The following is a 21192-nucleotide window of genomic DNA, read 5'->3' as shown; positions in this document are numbered from 1 at the left end:
CATTTTTCCACTTGACCTCCGAGCTAGCTCTTCCTCAGAGGGCTTCCCAGGACCCACCTCCGTGCCAGGTGCCCACGCGTGTAGCACTGGATGACGATTGCAGCTTGTCTCAGCCTTTTGTACTTGACCCTCTGCAGCCAGCCCCTCACCGTCTTCTGAATCATGATTGTGGCAGCCCTGAACTTAACTGCTCGAAGTTTCTCCAGATATGCCACCTGGCCTGCACGGAAAAAGATCTTGGTACGTCCAAACTGGAACTTGTCTGGATCCTTTTCAAAAACATAAAGGAAACTAAATTTAATTAAGGCAAACATTTATTTTTTTTTCAGTCTATGCTGCTCAGTAGACACATATTAAAAAAAACCACTTTGAACCAAATTTATCAGCTCAGCTCACATCTCTTCTTAATTAGGTGATGAAGGTATTATTAGATTCCAAACAACTTAAGCTTCTATATACCAACTGAGGAATGCAGCACTAGGATTCAGTCTTAAGTTTGATACACTTAGACAAATTTTGAATGTTTTTGGGGGTTTGGGATTTTTTGTTGGGTTGTTTTTTTTTAGTTAAATAGAGCAATGTGATGCCAGATAGTTCTTTCTCAAAAAGATTAAGGCTTACATCTCCAAAATCATACAAGCACTCTGGCTCTGTAGCTAAGGGAAACACTTGGTGCATACAGAGAACGACTTTTGCAGAGGAACTCAATTGAGTAAATTCCTCAAAATCCCACAAGGAGAACAAGAAATCAAAAATTACAACCTGGCTAAAGTGCTGTGCGCATTCTGGGCTGGTCAACAGCGAGAAACTTTTGTATGCATATTTGCAATTTTAAAATAATGCACAAGTCTGAGCAGTAAGGTTTTGCTGAGGAGAGGTGGCAAAGACTCCTTATTTGCTTAAGGGAAAAAAAGTCCCAATCTATGGGATGCTTTTTCTGCACATTAATAGCTATTAAAAGTCTCCCACATATCAAGATAGGGCATTTATTGCTTTTTTCTCTTACTCATTTGTGCAAAGAGCCATTTAATGACTGACTAAGGTTCCTGGTTTTGTCCAAAGCTGGACCTCTAAAATGTGCTCCAGCTCCAGCTAGCCAAAACCAGAAGGAGGGGTTGGGGGGATGTATTTTCTAAATGTGGCCCGTTGTTCACATACAGTCAGTGATAGTTCTGGACTTCTCCAGCACTGAAATGGCACACTCAGCTTGACTGCAATCAAGAGAACCCATGTCATGCTTCCTCTCGGCTACACCCTTACAAGACTCTCTCACTTTGGAAAAAGCCCCAAGCTGCCTACACTGAAGAAACACCTGCACAAGTAGCAGGTAAAGCAGGAGCAGGAAGAGCAATTCAGATCACATCAATGCCACAAGCTTCCATGCTGTAAGAATCATTGCCAAAGATCTGGTCCCAGCTCACCGTAATGAGGTCTTCCAACAGGGTCTGGCAGATCTGCTTCTTGTCATTCTTAGAGAGGTCTCTCTCTTTCATCAGAACACGGTACCTATTGAAAAAGTCATGGTAGGACCATCTGAAAGCAAAGAATACACAGGATTAGTCTGCATGCTGGGCATTATTTCCTTAAAATAAAGCATTTGGAGTCACAGAGGACTCAAAATATGAAACTCATATACTGAGGGATCTCTCACCACCACCCTCAGTATGGAACAAAGCCACCTGAAAGAAGTCTGATCACCCAAAAGCTGCCCCCAGTCTCAGCCCTCCCCTGCCACCAAGTGACCTTATCAGTGCATTTCTAGCCTGGAACAGAAAGGCCACAGACCACCTTGTTTTCACTCCTGATGTCCTTCCCAGGCTGCTGCATTTTACCAGTCAAATGCAACAACGCTGTTCCCTTCAGAAAGGATATGCTAAATTGAAGATATCACGGATCTCCTGAGATGGCAAATAAAATTTTAAAAGAAATTTTGATAAGATGATAGAGAATGGATCAAATAGAAACTCTTCCTTGTTTTGCTTTTCCAAACTCTGCTGAATATTAATCTGAATCAATTAATTCACTAATCACTCCATGCTGAGGTCTGTCGCTGACACTCTTAAAAACCAAGACTCCGAAAAGACAAAGCAGCTACCTGGAAGATGCCTCACCATCACCAGTAGTCAAGCTTCCAAACACACAACAGTACTTGCAGGAATTGGAGTATTGCTAGGAAATATCATCTCCTGCTGCTACTGTTAGATGTGGAGCCTGCAGACCAGATCCTGAAATTGGTTCAGCATCTGCCAAGTTTCAACCTCCTCCAAATGAACACAGTGAGTTATGAACCCCTCAAAACCCTGAGTTTTTAATTAAAACACTAGCCATGTCCAGCAATGTCAAGTACGGCCACTGTTATTTCAAAAAAGCACACAGAACAAATGTCAGAGGAAGACAGAAGAAGATTACAAATATTTTTACTTCTGCCTTCACTCAACTAAACCATCTGTGAGCCTGATCCTCACCCACATGGATGTTCTGGCAGCCAAAACTGTATGAAAAGGAGCCATAGAAACATGTCATCCTCTGCCCAGCAGCCCCACACATGCCTTTATTTTTGTGTTATTAAACCAATTCTTCCACTTCCAGAGACAGAGAGGGTAAAGAAAGACAAAATAAATTGCAATGGGCCACAGTGATGCTTGTAATGGGTCCTTACACTTGCCTAGTTTGCAGTGGTGGGGCTGGGTGAGATGTCACACCACCCGAACAAAGAAAAAAATAAAAAACCCCAACTGCTAAGAATTGGGAAGTACCACACAATTCCTGCATGGACACACAGCACCCAGGACACCACTTGCAAAGATATATGGGAATGGCAAAGACTAGAAAGAGTCCTTAGCATTGCACTTGAAGCAATGCAAGGTAAGGTGGAGGGCTCCTGGAGACAGGAGCAAGGACAAAACTGTAATCAGAGGACTTCCCATGGTCAGAGTAGCTCCCAAGTAGCCAGATTTAGTGATGATTTCACCCCTGTCTACATGGGCTAGCCCTGGGGCTGGACAGCCAAGGCTACCCACCCTTCAAATAACTAAAAGTACTGGATTATCACCCTGAAAAACCCAACAAAAACCTGCAAGGGGGAGCTCTCTCTGGGGAGAGGTACAGAAAAACTAAGCACAAAGATTACATGCAAGACTACAGGCTTGTGGCATGTAGGGTTTAAGCTTTAATGTGCTTTCTCTTTGCTTCTAGGTGCCTTGGATTTGTAATTACATTTCCCATTTTGTACCTGCAACCTCATCCTTTCGCACTGTGCAAATAAAACCCACGTTCATTTTAAGCACATCTGAGGCTTACGCAGCTCCAAGTCAAACCCAAATGAAATGGGAGAAGCGAACCACACAGTTCCCGAGGCACGCAGCCAAGCACGCGATGCTGGAGACCTCCTGCCTGGCTTAGGTATTACTCAGGCCAGGGAGAGCTTCAGGCAGGGAGGAAAAAAACGCCAGGAAGGGGTATTCCCATTAACCTGCAAGAGTCAGTTTAGGGACTGATATTCCTAACTGATGCTATTCAGAGGAAGAAACCATCCTGCAGTGCCACCCAGGCTCCTCCAGCAAAGAGCAGATGGTGGGTAGGCAACATGTAACTGAGGACACAGGTCCAAGCTGGGCAGAAAGCATCGAAATCCATCACCTTCCTGCCCCAAGACAGAGGTGGCAAAATCCTGCAGCTGCTTCAAACAAGAATCAGACACCTGCAGAAGTTCCTTAAAAACAGATCATAAGTCACTACACAGAGGGCCTTTCTTCGGAGCCTGTTCTCATTTCACAAGGTGGTAAAAACTGATTTTCTACTTGTTTCTATCTGAGTCCATCTTTAATATAAATAACTCACTTATTAGGATTAGGTCTCACACAAGACATTGGAAGTGGCAGGGAATAAGCTCACTGATTGCTGTCAGGCTGTTTTGCTGCTCTCACCATTCTCACTGATTTAGCAGAAGACAGTCCTGAGATAGATCACATTGCTTGTATTACTGTCCACAGAACATCAAGACAAAAGCTCTGCTACATGGGGGCTCAGGAGTTTCACTGAATATTTGCAGTCCCAGTTCACAAGCAAAAGAAAACTGCATGGGTTCATAGGTGCTGTTACAGGATCCCTCCCAGAGAAAGGAACAATTAAAGCACTCAGGTTTAATATAACATGCCTGGTTAAACAACTTCAGGTTCAAAGCAGTATAAAATTACCTTACAACTACGTGCTTTGAGAAAAACAAACATGATCCCCCAACCCTACACAGGAGATCTCTCTAATGCAGAAATACCAAAGCTGAATGCTTTGGTACACACGCTTCCCCCCCCCCCCCCCATTCTTCTGCATACATGACTTTTTTTTTTTTTTTAAAGGTTCAACATCCACATCTTCAACAACAAAAAAAAGGAAAAAAGAAGAAAATATATTTCCCTCCTGCTTGTTCACAAAGTGATTCCTAGCATGAGACAGAAGATGTGCCACATTACCCTAGCACTTAGCAGGTCAGGAGAGATTACAGGAAGGTTACACCTTGGTTCAACTCGATGACAGGTATTAAATTAAAAGCAGAAACTAGGTTTTCAGGATGCTGCCACAAAACACACAGCATGGGCACCTCTCATTGCTAGGAGTTGGAATCACAGCATGGTTTGTGTTGGAGGGACCCTAAAGCCCCCCCGGCCACCCCCTGCACCTCCCCCCAGCCCAGGTGGGTCCCAGCCCCAGCCTGGCCGTGGGCACTGCCGGGGACGGGGCACCCACAGCTGCCCCGGGCAGCCTCTGCCAGTGCCTTGCCGCTCTCACAATGAAGAATTTGTTCCTAATAGCTAATCTAAATCTCCCCTCTTTGAGTTTAAAACCATCCCCCTTGTCCTATTGCTACAGGCCTTACTAAAAAAATCTGTCCCCATCTTTCTCCTAAGCCCCCTTTAGGTACTGGGAGGCCAGAAACCACCAAGGACCACTAAATAAATACAATACCTTGTAATTATCAAGTTATAAGATCCAGACAGGTAGGCAAAGGGCTGTAAACAGGAGAATTTTCGTACCTGTGCAACTAAGAGGAAGAAAGACGCACGAAAGATGAGACAGATACTACTCAACTTTCCCAAGAGGAAAAAAAAAATAATAATAATCTCAGAGCTAAGGTCAAGCACTGTCAAACTCAAACACTGTTTGCTTTGAAGTCAGCACAGGTCACTAAAGGGAAAAGGCAATATAAGGAATGGAAGGACACAGGAAAATAACTTATGCCTGTGGAAAAAACCACCTCCCTGGGCTTGAGCAGCAAGCAGGATGCTTGAGGGCTTGGGCAGGAGCAGCAGACTTGGTCAGCTCACCTACTTCTGTGTCATCTCTAGGAATTAGACAGAGGGAATAAACCGTAACACATCCCACAGATTAAGCCTTTTATCTGCAGTTTGAAAAACAAGATTTGGATGCTTTACACAAAGCCACAACCGGGTGCAAAGCAAACAAGCTGCTCCTGCCCAAAATCACAGGGCTACGAACCCAAGAGCAGCTCTCATGCTGTAGAGCCAGCTGGATTTAATACAACCATGCAATTAAAGGGAGGGCTTGAGTAAGAAACAGGGTGAAATTCTACTCCCAAGGAAGCCTCTGAAAAGCACCTCTCCAAGCAGTCAGAAACTGCCCAAAACATCTCCAACCTATTGTTTTAGGGTGATTACGTAACATTATTTCAGCGGCACTGAATGAAGAGCTGAAAGGAATATAGTAAGAGTCTGACACTTTTATGACTTCACCATAATATGGCTTTTTTTGTTGGCCTAAAATAACTGAATGCAGAATTTTCCCATTAAGGGAAAATAAATCCATTGCCCCCCATCACCCAAGATCATCTTAGCAACTGTGTGCTGAGCAAACCTGGCTTCGTTAAGAAATCCCACCAGCATCACGTGGTACTTTCCTCTGAAGGGATCAATATTTTAGTAATCTCCGTAAGGAGCTGGGCTTTATGGGTCATTCTATAGGAGCCAAGGCCTATTTGGGGGCACACAGGTTGAATATCTGAGCCAAGATTTGACATTAAATTATTTTAGAATCTGTGGTTCATAGAGAAAATGTCTCTTGCCTTGTTTACTGCAGCAGAACAGATTTGCCTTTCAATTAGCTCTGAAACATGCACACTGGCATGGCTTGAAATTAGCTGGAATATATTCAAAGAGCTGAATGAGGGGGGAAAAACCTGCTATTTACATATTACACCTTTGTTGCGAGTGGGGGGAGTGGGTAAACAGAACTGCTAGTAGCCAGTCATTTATAGTTTGTATTTCCCTGAAATAATTGCACAACAGCTAAACACACATTATCAAAAAATAAATTTATATCCAAGGATGCCCACGATACATCTCAATTACGAATGTTTAATGTTTATAGAGTTTAACAGCTGTGATTTTATATGGAATTGATACAAAGATGCTGCATCTGACAGTCAGCTCCAGCAACCACAGGAAGCAGCCAAAGGCCAAGAATACTTCAACAATAAATTTCATACATAACAACTAAAATAAGAGTGTTTCAGCAAGACTGCAAAGACCACATTACTGAGAGTGACAGCACAGTGGGAGTCTAGTGATGTGGTACCATTGACTGGAAACCATCAGAACCAGAGAGTTTTGACAAAATGCAAGTTAAAACCTTGTTTTAAAGAATATTTTGTTACTAATGGCAATCTACACCAGTTAATTCTCTATAGACTAATCCTTACGTAGCCAGTTTCTATAAAGAAGATGAATGGTTTTATAGTACAGAGACATCTTCCATACTTTACCCATGCAAGCTGACAGATTTACTATCTACACATCTGAGACAGTCCATTCATCACAGTCATTTACGTACACGCGAACAAATACATTTCAAACCAAATGATACGTTTTCATTCCCATTTACTTGAGATAGCGGCAAAGCACAGCATACCATGGAAATGATAAAATAAAGCCAGGCATACCCGAAGTGCAGAGTGTGAGGCTTCATCTTTCAGTGGGAATACATCATGACTTACATGGGTTGAAGGACACTAAAAATTATATTAAAACTTTTTTTTTTCTTAAAGGAACCAGGTAAAAAAAGATAAAAATTACCAAAGCCTCAAAACACTCAGTTCCTCAAGTCATAAAGTAACTGTGATGGAGAAGAATGAAGTAACAGCAGAAGGTGGCTTTACCCAGACATGTCTGACCCAAGGCCACATCTGAGAAGAGTAACTCAGAGTGACAGTATGCTGGAAAATATTTAGATGTAAATACTACAGGATGAAAGTGAACATTTTCTCCTATTTCCGTAAAAAAAAAACCTCCTCTTGAGATAAAACATTTTGAAAAATCCTCGTTTCTCTACAGGTGAATTGCTTACACTGAAGTGAAACAAAACTCACAAAGGTTAAGTTTCCCATTATTATTTGAAGTGGTTTAAATTTACAGCCTTCATGCATGGTTAAAATTTAAAGCAGTGACCCTCCTTTTTGGTTTTATCCTTAATCAATCATGATAATCTGACTTATCTGTAAAATATAAGGAAATACAGAGGAATAATCAATGCTCACTGTGACGAAAACTGAGACAGATTGCATGGATGTAAAAATGCAGAAGGAACTAAAACATCTATTACATTTCCCACTAAATAAGATCCTGTGGAAGCGGGTTTTCCCAAGCTGGTTTATAAAGCAAATTCAAATATACCAAGTATTCAGAATCTTTCAATGAAGTTGTCCATCTCCTAGGTCTGGATTTTCAAGACTGGAATTCTATGACCAAGAGGGTAAAAGAATACCTGAACCCAAAGTGAGTATCTTATTTAGTGCAGAATTGTTCCTGAATAAAATTATCTTCTAGGAACACTAAAACTAAAAACAAACAAAAAAACCCAAAAAACAAACCCACGAAAAAAAACCCAAACCTCTCCTTGAAGCATCCCAAACACTGAATTGGAGAAGGTCACTCTCAAAGGCTCAAATAGCTGTTTGCACCCTTTTTTTTTTTAGCCCTGGAGGAAGAAAGCTGACAAGTTGCGGTGATGGAAGAGTTCTGTTATTCTTAGTGTCCTGGGAAAAAGATCTCATAACCAAAAGCATGTGCAAGCAGAGCTGAAAGCATCACTTTTGCATTTTTCAGGATGAAGCAGTCTTTGTACCAGTCAATTATTTGCCATAAATAGATCTTGTCTGGTCTCCAGGTGCTGCAGTGGTTCCTCCTCTCTGCTCCCCCTCCCCAGTTACTAATTACATGTCGATTTTAGTACTGTAGGGTCTAAAATACAGTTAGGTGAGCAGATACGGGAAAATGCTGCAAGTCTGTAGGAAAACAATGAATGGAGAGGAACAGAGGGTATCCCTGCAGGTATGCTAAAACCAGCAGCAAAACCTAGAGACAACCCTCAAGCCGGAGCTCCCCCTATCTCCCCAGGACCCACCGCCACAGAGCCAGGAGTGCAGACTGCACCAGGGGAACATGACCACTTGGCTTAGTGAGCACAAAACTGCCTTTCTGTGGCCTCTTCCAAATGAAACCACAGCTGTTGCACTGCTTTAGGGCTTTTACTGCAAGTAGGCAAACAGATCCGGCCCTGCAGCTACTCCAATAGAGATAACAGAAGACCCAGCCCATGGGCTGGTTTTTACTACTTTGCCGTGGAACTTAAGAGCATCTTTTTCTTTGTTACTTCCGCAAATGCCCTGAAGACTGCAGAGGTGGGAGCCAAAGGCGGTGCTGGGTCCTCTAACAGGGCCAGACCTCCAACATGAGGATGCAAATCTCCACGCACCTCTGCCACCCTCCCACGCTGGCAGAGGAGAGAAAGAAATTGGTTTCCATTAAACTTTTTATTTTTTGTTTCCCCCTTTTTTTCTTTTTCAGGCATTGAGCTCAGCTGGCTAAGGAGATCCCCATCACCAGTTTTTGCCCATCCATGGAGGTCACTGGCCAACAGAGGTTTGGTGCAGCAAAGCCACCTCATGTCAATGCGCAGAAGCTGCCATCAATTGTCAGAGGATCTTTGCAGCTGCGCTGGAGATGAGAGTAACTGGTAAGGCAGCACACACCTGCCCAAAAACCAGGGCAGGGAGTTTCTCATGAGGTTCAGCATCACACTTAGCCAACTCTTTACTGAGCATATTTATAACTCCTTTGTTCCTTATAAAAAGGCCGATGGCTATGCTGACATTAACACAAAGCTGCCTGCACTAAAATGCAATTGATGCATTATTTTTTTTTAGAATTATTTGTCCCTGTCATCTTCAGGGCTTATTTATAGTTTGTTTTCTGATTTATTAGGCCCTAAAAACCTCTTTTGAATTTTGTATCGCGATCAGCAAGAGCCACACCACCTATAACCTTTCCATTTGAGATGCAAGAGTCTGAAACCTGATGTATTTTGGATGTGCAGAGTGAAAGTCTCCAATAATAATTTACAACCCTTATTTTCCTTCTCTGCAAATATAATGAAATTTTTTTTGGCTGAAATGATTATTGCAGCAGGTGTCCAAAGCCAGGGAAAAAAAACCAAAACCAAACCACAGAAAGGAAAGCAAACTGTACACTGCAAAGAGCTTATGTATGGGGAGCTTCAGGCAAGCAGTGAAGAAGTCTTCTAGGGCAATATTTGCTTCCAGGGAAGATGAGTGCAGAGGATATAGAGCTGTTATTTTGCTTCTTGCTGTCCCCCTCCATATGGGATCACGGCTGGATTCCTTTATCTGCCATGCACCAGTGTTTTCAGAGATTTCACCACAGCAAATTACTTCTGAGGACCAAACTGAAAGCACCAGCTGAAGCGCTGGACACAACACAACAAACCCTCCAGCAGCCTCACTCTGCAGCTCATCACTTGATAACAAATCTCTTTGACTTGAGGAACCCAGGACTTAATGGGGGTCTTGCAAAACGAGAAAAAATACTAAAAAGGGAAAAATCTATACTGGATATAAACCAATGTAAATAAAACCTGTTTGTCCTGAAAACACTAGTGTTTTCTTTTCCCTCCCTCTCCCCAGATAACGAGTGAACCTGCCGAGTAAAGCACACCAGTAGCACGCCTCACCAAATCCCAGCACAGTACCTGGACGGGAAGCCAGCTGCGCTGATGTGGATGGTCTCCAGCACTCCACAAGCTCTCAGCTGCTGTACCACTCTCACCGGATCAAACCTGCAATTATATTTAGGATAGAGGTTAACACAGTGAGAAGGAACCACGTCAACCACCAAGCTGATAATGATTCTTCTGGGGACAGGAACTGTTTTCTGATTTGTGGTAGAGAGCTCTGTCCTCACCATTAGTACAGGGGCTGCAGAAACCACACATCCATGGATAGCTTTTGTCCACAGCCATTCCCTTGCAAACCTCAGCATAACCACAAACCCCATGCCTTGCTTTGGGTACAGGCTGCACAGATGTCACACATTTTCACTCCATGTCACAAGACATTGTGCTTTTCAAGTGCAACAGACCTCGCTATTGCCCTATTATCAATGCCAAGTGGTACTCTTGGGATGAGAGAACAGTTTGTTACAATTAAGTCTCTACAGCCATAATCTACCCAGCTGTGTACAGCAACACAATTATGATTAAGGAGGGAAGAGGTTACCCCACCACAAGCTGCTTGACGAGCAAGACAGTATTACTTTTGCAGCTATAAGGGCAACAATATATTTCCAGAATAAAATCACATTCAACAGCAAAATAAATCTGACCTATTACATTTCCACCAAAACAGAGTAATTAACAGATCCCACAGATTTGCAATCTTTAAGTTTACCAAGAACAGCAGCATTCATGTTCCAGACTAAATGTTTCAGTAGACATCATGTGGAAATTCAAGGTATTTCTGCTCCCAGCTGCCTGCCCTCCTCTTTTTAGCTGGCACAACCCCTTACCACTGGCATCTCATTTCCATCAGCAATTTGTGCCAACAAACTTTGTGCCAACTTCCAGCTGAGTACTTGAGCTGTGCTCTCTCTGGTTCCTGGCATGAACCCACTTTCAGATCAGCCTATCTTTGCAGAGAGTGAGTGAGTCCAAGTACCAGCATCCCCCATCACTTATCCACCCTTCCACCCCTGACATCGAAGGCACAAAGAGGTCCCAGCTCTTCAGCTCGAGATGTTGGACCCTGGAAGAGGTTGATGGATCAAGCTTAGATTCATATGATGCAGATGTCCGTAACTGTGTCAGATTTCCAGAACAAAGGTGAGGAACAAAAGCATCTTGGGTACCTGCTTGTCCTTTCCTGAAAGCCCAACCTGAATGAATAGTTCTGCCCAGCCTCTGCTGTGCAAAAGCAGCATAAGAAACAGTCCCCTGCTACTTCGTGCATTTCCAAATTCCCTGGATCTGTCAAGTCTACAGTAAGTTATTCACTACAACACCACAAACGTGACACAGAGTGGAAAATCAGTTTTGGCTGTCACTCACTTCAAGGAAGAACCCACAAGGGTACAGTTTCCATAACAATAAATAAGAAACAGGACTGGTAGATGGATGGAGAAGCTTCAGTCCTGGAAGATCCCAGGGCAATCTGTGCTGTACACAAGGGGAGCTCTCCGCAACACAGCCAAGCCCTGCTCAGTGGGGTGAAATGCAGTAACCAGAGCGGCTGCAGTCATTTATCAGCACAGAAAGCCAAGACCTTCTCTAGCCACAACTCCAGCTACAGACTAAAGCTGAAAAAAGAGTTTAAAAGGACAATACACATTATTATGAACGCCTTTTCCTTGCCATGGCAGACAGAAGCACGTGACAAGTTGCTTTTGGCCTGGAAACCCAAGTAAGAGATCATAAACCCTGCCTGAAACAGAATTTGGGAGGAAAATTGTCAAAGGTACAAGCTGAAGTCAGGCATTCCCCTTGCACCTCTCTCTTTGAAGTCTTCTCCCTCCACAAGGGATCAACCTCAGACGCAGCCAGCCTGCAGTGAGATGCAGCAAATGCCACTGTGTGGTGCTAATCCTTCCTCCAGGCTGGAGTTCTGATAGCCCTCACCTTCCTACAAAACAAAGCTTACATTTGCACCAAGATTTAAAGTTGGAATGAGAGTAATACAGGGTGCAAGGGACCTTAGGAGGTCTCTAGTCCAACCTCCTATATTCAAAAGCTGGGGCAGTTAAGAGGCAGACCTATAGCTCAGGGCTTTATCCAGTCAAAGACTGAAAACCTCCCAAGATGGAGGCTGCACAACCTCTCCAGGCAGCCTGCTCCACTGATAGACTGTCCTCACGGAGGCAAAAAAAAAAAAAGTTTCCCTATCTCCATCTGAACCTCTCATGTCAATTTGTAGCTATCCATTCCCGTCCTCCCACCACAGACCACAGTGAAGGGCATGGTTTCATCCTCTTGGTAGCTCCTGTAGGTACCAGAAGGCTGCTGTTAGGTCCCATCTCTTCTTGGGCTAAATCTCATTTTAGCAAAACCTTAATGCTCTTGTGAGCTGAAAAATGTTATGTTTTAGAAAAAGAAAAAGGTATTTGTTTTTTTTTACTGAACAGTGAACATAATACCAACTGTTCTGCATGCTACAAGATACTTCAGTGCTAACCTAGAGCAGTGCCACTGATGTTTCTTCACTAATGCCTCCTAGCATCGTGTATTTTTCAGCACAAGTGCCTCTGAAATGCAGACTCATTCACAGCCAGCCCCATATTCTCTGAATTGTACATATAAACAAATAGACTTTACTGGAGCCACGCTGCCGTGATTGAGAGACAGGACACAGCTTGATGCAAGCAAATGTCACTTTAATTAGCTTAATATCATGATCATATACACACAAGCAATTGTTACATCTTATTTTGATCGGTTCAAAAACTTGCTTATTCTATAACTGTGTGGCAACTCCCGCAAGGATCTCACGCTAGGTATTTAGCAATTCAGCAATAGTTAAAGACAACAATTCTGCTGTTCTTGCGCCACGTCCTTGAGCGAGCTGACAAACCAACCGCCTTATTCCTTGTATAGTCTCAACTTGATACTTAGTCCTTGTTTCTATACCCTTCAGTAATTTCTCACGTCCCTTATCACCAGGGCTTGCGGCCCACAAGCTCAAGCACATTCCTTTCAACTAACTGATTGTTACTTGTGGTCCTGCTTCCCAGACCCCCTCCTGCATCTCCCCCTTCTTGTTTTTGAGCAATCCAAATCCTGTTTGTTTTAAACATGCGTTTGATCAAGTTACTCATCACTTGTTGTAAACATTGAAACAAACAAGGAACAAATAATACTAAGACTAACAATACTGTCAATACCATCAATGTTCCTTCGATTATGGTTTGTAACCAGACCCCTAACCCAAGGCTTAAAAGCCAGTCTGTTAACCCGTTCTCAGTCTTTATGGCCTGTACATTTTTTCTCAACTCAGCAAGCTGCTTATGAATAGAGTTTGAGTAATCAGTCAAATTCACACAATGCTTCCCTTAGCGCTGTTCACTATAGGCTACTCTCTACTGCTCATGCTGCTTCCTTATCTTCTAGAGGCGAGATCACATTCCTGCTTTGTTTCTGTCTCATCCTAGTTTCTTCTTGTACTCCCTCAAAGTTATTTAACTCTTTGCTGCAGGATCTCAGCTGCACATTGCCGAAGCAAGGCCAAAACTGCACATCATCAATGTCAAAACCCACTGTCCCTGTGCCGTACAATTCTACACCATGCTAAGGATACAAATTCCTCAAAGCTGGTGGCAGCAAGATCAACATTGAGCAAGATTTCTATATCATAATTTCAATTAAGCAGTCCATGATGAGTGAGGAGGGAGATAACCTCTTGCAGAAATGCCCCCAGTACAAGACACCTAAACCAGTGCTTTCTGGCTTGTAGATGGGGATGTGACACCACCACCCCAACCCAAAGCACTCTTGCGTAGTTTCCAGACCACAGCGACTCCTGCAATGCTGCTGGCTAGGCACCTACATACTGCACCTCCAGACCATTCTTAGGTCTATTTTTGTTTGCTATTTGTTCCCCAAATCCTGACATTTGCCAGTGGGGAGCATCGCACTGGACCAAGTTACCACAGACTGCGAGCAGACGCAAGCAGAATTACCCTCCTGGTATTTGCTACCCATAACATCTTAGAAGTACAACTTTGTTAATTTAGGTAATTACTGCACCTTGACAAGCAGGAGGTTGCAAATTTATAAAATTATGTTCACTGTATCCTGAGCATCACATGAAAAACTGAACTGCAAAGTTAAAGGCAAAGAAGTGAAGAAGGATGGGCTGAAGGTAGAACTGAGTTTGGGACACGGAGTCTTGGAAACACCCTTTGGAAAGGTGAAGCCATTTCACCATGCAGAGCATCTACCACACTTCCCACTACAGAAAGTTAGAAAATACTTTTGTGCTTTATCTAAAGAAAGCAATCAAACAAAAAGTGTAATGCTGAATTTCATTTAAGTGGACAACCTCTGCAATAGGCAACATGAGACTAAGGCCCTAAGCTTCTCCAATATCTACAAAATGGTACATGAAACTGATACAACAGACCACAGAAACCACCATCCCAGCACTGCCAGCCTTCTCCAGAGCTGTTAACTAATCATCTAATGAATCAGTTAATTGCAAGCCAGTTCCTGAATCTCTTCTAACTATTAATACCCTCTGCTTTGCTGTTTGCAGCAGGAGAAGCATGGAGCCAGGGAAGCTTCCTGGAGGATACATACCCACCAGCATGTCATGGCCAAGGGTAAGCCTGTTCAGGGATGCTTAGTCCTGCTTTGCAGGACAATGCTGGAGCCGTCTCTTCACTCTGAGGTGGCATCATGCTCACTGGGAGCACTCAGGTTGCATTGGATCAGCTGGAGGGCAATGCCTCACTGCTTACAAGTTACAATCATAACACTTTCTTAAATGTCACCACCTGCAGTTTATGCCAGGGTCTTTAGAAGACATCACAATGAGATCTTTGAGGTCCCTGCATACTAATGGCCAAGCTTTTTTGGAGTTACAGGGCACAAAACTGGGTAAAAATACATTGCCAAGAAGTCAAAAAAGGCTAACAGCTACTTGACCACAGTGTTTGCAGCTTGCAATACAGCTCTGAACTACAGAGGAAGATCAAGACTAGCTTTTTGCTTCAGCTGTTCACTCATCTGGAAACCTGCCTGAAGTTGATACAAGTCACATCTTTACTTTTCCCACATTTATTTTGGAAGCACCAAGACATTTTTAATAAATTTTACAAGCCATTTTGCAAGCACACTACTTATCTCCACTCTTTCACACCTTTCTCTACTACTTTTCACGGTTTAGTACTCTAACTATTTAAATCAAAGTGATTCTATGATGAAATTGTACAAAGACCCTATTACTGCAAAGCAAGGATGCTCAGAATTAGCAGAGTGTATCTATGAATTACTAGGACCTGCATTAGTTCTTATTGCATAAATTAAATATATAAATAAATATATAATAATGATATAATGATAAAATGAATGAAACCCAAGAGAATTAACTCCAGCAAACTACAGGGACCTTCCAGTTACGGGAACAACTTTACAAGCGGGAAAACTCTGGCAAGAGGAAAGGTCCAAAGCACACTCTTGCTACAAGGCTGAACACATTTGCTTATCTGAAAGCCCACTCACTTAAAGGGGAGCTTCTCATCATTCGGCTTGATGCAGCGCACATAGTGCGGCGTGGTCGCATTCAGAGTCTCCATGAGCAAATGCAGGGAGTTGCGGAACTGAAAGACAAAACCACTCGTTTTGAGGAGGCATGAAGGTGCCGTACCATGCAACCCAAGTTGGCAGGCGCTGCAAGCCACCTGCGGTGCAAGCCTCTGGACGTGACACAGCGTGAACCTCCCCATCAGCCCAGCATATACAGGAACAATTCAGAGAAGACCCTGGCGGGTTGAGGGCTTCCAGCTCAATGAGGTACAAGCAATAAGCATTTGCTTGGGACTTTACCCAGTTGGGTCCTAAAAAATCTCCAAGGGTGGAGACTGCACAACCTATCTGGGTCTCTGTTACACTGCTTGACTCTCCACACAGGGGGAAAAACGCTCTTTTTCTCAAATTGTTTTGATTTATGAGCACCATAGTGCACTGGGATACCGTCCGGTGAATCCCAAAGTGGCTTCCACCCTCCTTAGTTTCAATTGCTTCCAGTCAAGACTACTCAAGCTTGCTCTTCCAGAGGCACTGCTAGAAGGTGCCCAAAATGCCACAGCCAAATTGTCCCTACCCTACAAGACAGGTCACAGGAAAGCCTCCTTGCTCCCCACCCCCAAACAACTTTTTATTTATCTGTTTCACACTGAAGAAATGAGATCTTAACTGTAAAAATCTATCTGGATCCCCTGCCCAGCTCTCCTGCTGTTAACTGACCCCACTGAAGTCATACGTTACCTGGTGCCCCACCGTTTTCTTGTGCTTCTTACTGGCAGCTTTGATCACTGGTCTGGCAGAACGGACACTGATTTTGGATGTTCCCGTTCCCATGGAAGTGGTGGGTGCAGCATCCTTCTCATCTTGAAATAAGTCTGCTACCATCTGATCCTAAAACAAAAGACAATGCCTGAGCACCTCTGGCCCTGTGCTTTGCTGAATGAACCCACCCAAGTCACATTGCTCCGGTCATTTTTTGCCCATCTTCAACCAGGAAGGGGAAAAAGAAAATAAAAGCGAAAGGAAGAAGCGTTGCCTATATAAACCACATCAGCAGGACCACTGGACATTCTGTTTTGTAGTTCAAACAAGAAAAAAAAAGTAAAAAGAGGATGAGGTGTTGTCCAAGACACAAAACCTCATGAACGCAAGGTGACTCTTGCTCCCAGGTTTCGTTTCAAAGTACTGATCCAGTCCTGACCACAGCAAGGATGCTGCCAGCACAGTGCACGCCCCAGGAACAGGGGTCTCCACGTGAGGACAGGCAGCACCCACTCCCACCACGGACCCCAGAGGCACCCTTGCTTTTCCAGTTAAGAGACACCAGCACTTCCACACTAATTACCTGCATTTCAGCATGAATGAGCAAGGTGACAGCAGGACCACCATTCTGCAGCCCTGGAAACACTACATTTAGCGCCTCAGATCCCTGAAGTCTGGGATTTCTGGCAAGCCAGCAACAGCATTTCCACTTCATAAATGGGAGAACAGGTGAGCTGGCAAATGCAGTGATGCTTTTTTTTTTGTTGTTTTGTTTTGTAAAGGATAAGATATTCAATTTTGCACTAGCATGGGGAACATAAATACTAAGTCACAATAAACCTGATCTGTTCAGCAAGGCTGTTAAATTTTCACATCTCTAATCCATCTATGCACCCACACTGGCTCCCGCCACAGCTGCGCTAACATACAAACAGTAAATTCTTAAATTCTTAATTCATGGGCCTGTTGGAGCGGGGCCAGAGGAGGCCACAAAGATGATCAGAGGCTGGGGCACCTCTGCTGTGAAGAAAGGCTGAAAGAACTGGGGTTGTCCAGCCTGGAGAAGTGAAAGCTCTGAGGAGACCTTACTGCAGCCTTTCGGTACCTAACGGGGGCTTAGAAGAAAGTAGGGAACAAACTTCTTAGTAAGGCCTGTAGTGATAGGATCAGGGCTAATGGTTTTAAACTTTAAAAAGGGTAGATTTAGATTACATATTAGGAAGAAATTCCTTACTGTGAGGGTGGCGAGGTGCTGGCACAGGTTACACAGAGAAGCCCCATCCCTGGAAGCCTTCAAGGCCAGGTTGGACAGGGCTTGGAGCAACCTGGGCTGGTGGAAGGCACCCCTGCCCAGGGCAGGGGCTCGGAACTAGCTAGCCTTTAAGGTCCCTTCCAACCCAAACCATTCTATGGTTCTGTGAAATGTAAGAAAAACCACTCTCACCAGGTAGAACTTCATTTCTTACCAAGCTGAGCAGGGCTCCAGCCCAGTGCCACACCAGTGGCACATGCACCACCAGCAACACACACTCTGGAGCATCTGTAGGAGAGGGCATCAGCATCACCTTTCCCTTGTCCATGGCATGCTATGCCCAAAACTTCCATGCAAAACCACTGACATGACGCAGCAGTGTGCTGCACAGTGCTCTTGCCTCCGTCCCAGGCTTTTACAAAAGCCAGACTTGATTGTATTTCCATTAATGGCTTGCAGGTTTTTTGTAGTGTTTTAATGTTTTGTAGACATTAACAGACAGCCTGCTGTGAAGAGCTGCCTGGCGCTCTGCCACATCCCTGGCCTACGACAGGAATGCTTCCAGCCCCAGCCCTGCAGGCTGTTCACACAGCTCCCTAGAACAGCAGCCTAAATAACACTGTGGGAAGGAAACTGTTTGCATTGCATTAGCAAATTGCTTGCAGACTCTAGGACAGCACCTACTAAAGATCTCCTTCAAACTCACAGCTTTTATTTTTATCTCTGCAGCTCACTCAACTCCCACCAGAATAAAGGCTTGTGCATTCTTTGCTTAACCCTCTACACCCCCTCCAAAAAAAACATTCTGACAGCTGCTGTATTTCAATGACATGTCACTGTCTTGGGTGCTTTGACTCCTGCAAACATGGGATGTTTGGGGGGCACATGCTTGATGCTGGAAGTCATCCAACAGCCTCCACACGCTACTATCTCACACTTGATAACGCAGCAAAATCCCAGCTGTAATTTCAGGTTTCAAAATATCTTCTCAGCACATAGCTGGAAGTGCCATCGACCCCTCCATCCACTTGCTATTAATAATAGCAGTGCTTGCCTCCAGGCAAACGCTCCACAAGATTGGCAGAGGTGAGCTTTCACCTTGTGTAATGATCCCAGTTACACCAGTTTTGCATCTTTAGCAGCCCAGGATCTATTCCACAGATGCAGGGGGACAAGCAAGAAGGATGGATCCCTCCTTCCCAACTCGGAGTTGAAACCATTGGTGCATTATTCGCATTATAGAGAACTGGAATATGTTATCTTGACAGCATGCCTGTGTAGTTTTGATCAGTATTCAAATCAGTTTTCTTAATTCAAAGAACATCAACTCTCAACTCTTTTAGCTGACCAGCCCTAACAAAACTAATTTGCTATTTTTATAAAGTCTCTTTCACAATCTTGTTAATGGCAGTAATTGCATTCTAATTAGCAGAAAGCAATTCTGCCTTGGTGGAAGAACACTTCATCAGCAATGCACTTTAAGTCCTTGCCATGTTAAACGGAGTGTTCCCCTTCCTCTGTGTACTGTTTTAATGGGAATATAAAGAAGGTGGCAGTGAATACTGTATGCAGGCCTGATCCTGAGTACAGGACAAAGTCCTTGTGGCACAGCCTTTTGCAGCAGATGTTTAAGTTTTAGTCAAATTAGCACATCTGAGCAGCAGACTCAGCACTGGCACTGCCACTTTTTTTGGTTCAGAGAAACCAGGTTGCTTTTTACAGCAAAATAAAAAAATCTCTTATTTCTTTATCACCTGGAGGGCACATGATAGATGAGAGAAAAAAAAACCCCACACTAACTCAATCTACTGGCCAACGGGGTTAGGGAAAGCAAGAGCAGAGGATCAGGTTTTGGAAGTTTTGCAGGAAGATGAAGAGGATGAGGATGCTACTGGCAAGGGAAGCACTGCCCTTCCCTCCAGGACAGCACAGCATTGCCACAGGCTGACAACAGCCACCGCTTCCACATCATTAAGGAAATGGTTCAAAGGCAGAAGTTCATCAAACAAAAAACAAAAACTCTCAAACCAAGTGCATTTGAGAGTTTTTTAAGCTGGATCACATATGCAGATGTTGGTGTCACCTACAGAGCCACCACTGTGAATCCAGAAGGTCCTAACGCCTGGTCCCAAGGAGCACTAGCTTAGTTTGTAGGCCACGTAAACCCAGATCTTTGATCCTGAGGCACACGCGTTAATGGCTCTCTAGGTCAGGCAAGCCAGTTGCAAGGAGCTGGGTTTGGGTTTTGTTGTTTTTTTTTTTAATTAAACTGAAACCCAGCCTGCTGTGATATTATATTATGGTCCCTAAGTGAGATACCCATGTCAGTATTTTTTTTTTTCCATTTCTTTTTTTAAGGAATAGCACCGTCCCTACCACTCTACAACACACCACTCCAGTGAGCTACAGCTCCCCTCTGCACCCCTGCAGAGAAGTCAAACTGAAATCCCTACCAGGCACCGCCAGTTCTGCAGCACTACCCCCAACAGCATGTTCAGCACTGGCTAAATAATTAATTGTACAGCATCAATTATTCCTGCAGGTTACCTGGCATTTCTAATAAGCTCTAATCATGCCCAGTTTTTACCCTAGGAAAGCTGTGAGCTTCCCAAATGCACAGAGATCTTGATTTGGGTGTTATGAAAGCCCAGCTCCACAGTTATTAGACTCCCAACTACCCCCAGAGATGAGAAAACTGCATATCTTGCCATCTTCATATGAATTCACTGCTGAGACAAGGGAAAGCCACTGACAATACTCAATTAATTTCCGATTCTCATCTCTCATAACTTTGACAGGAACAAACTCCCATTTAAAATGCTCCTAAAAGTAGTACTTCCATCTCCCCTCATCACGCTCCTTGTTTAGGATGGCATGTGGAAGGTCACAGCCAGCAGTAAACTCAAGGGAGAGTGACAAGAAGAGAAGAAATCTGGATACACAAGACATCTGCTTGCAACATGCAGAGGGGATTCAAAATTTGTACTGCAAAAAAAAAAAAATTAAAAAATAATCAATGCAAGTTAACAAGCTGGCCCATGCTGGGTGAGGCTTTGAAATGGTTTGGAGAAAAGCAGATATATTCCTTCCCTACAACACAGACAAGGTCTGGTGGAAACAAGGGTGCCCCAAAGTCATGCAGTATTGATTCTGGCTGCTGGATGGTGTGCTGGACTCCACAGGGCTGGATTTTCATATTAACTTCCTAAAAAGTTAGAGAGCTGCCCCCGGAAGGGTTAATGTTGTTTGAAGTCTCAACTCATTAATTGACAATGAAAGACTCAAGGTTGCAGGGAGGAACTTTTGGTCTGCTTTTAAACAACAAGGACTTTAAATTCCTTAGATGTCTGTGTTACTGACACTTTTAACCCAACCTCAAGCGCAGATGGAGCACCCAAGTGCTCATGGAGAAGAGTGCCATGTAAGGAAGTCAATGTAAAATCTGCTCAGGTCATACAAGCAACTGTAAGGTCTCCAACGCGAAGCCCACTTGCCAAGTGCTCACTTCACTTACTGCAGGCACGACCCATGCCAAAGCCTGCAGAGCCCCGCAGCCACTCCTTTTCTGCTTCCAACAGCCC

At 43.9% G+C, this 21192-nt stretch overlaps 1 protein-coding gene across 2 annotated transcripts in view; it reads right to left on the bottom strand.

Annotated features, from left to right (window-relative positions):
• MYO5B (myosin VB) overlaps positions 1–21192 on the bottom strand; it is a 148950-nt gene that overhangs the window by 48303 nt on the left and 79455 nt on the right. For both annotated transcript variants that reach the window (XM_055698330.1, XM_055698329.1), the window contains exons 15-19: positions 16339–16488; positions 15574–15671; positions 10057–10143; positions 1422–1533; positions 58–269 (exon numbers count right to left, since the gene is read on the bottom strand). In XM_055698330.1, the coding sequence (XP_055554305.1) occupies positions 58–269; positions 1422–1533; positions 10057–10143; positions 15574–15671; positions 16339–16488 (659 nt within the window). The remainder of the gene's footprint in view (positions 1–57; positions 270–1421; positions 1534–10056; positions 10144–15573; positions 15672–16338; positions 16489–21192) is intronic.

Source organism: Falco cherrug, chromosome Z (assembly GCF_023634085.1).
Source record: "Falco cherrug isolate bFalChe1 chromosome Z, bFalChe1.pri, whole genome shotgun sequence".
NCBI classification, from domain to species: domain Eukaryota; kingdom Metazoa; phylum Chordata; class Aves; order Falconiformes; family Falconidae; genus Falco; species Falco cherrug.
The sequence above is the reverse complement of the archived record's forward strand: the minus strand, read 5'-3'. Positions and strand labels throughout refer to the sequence as shown.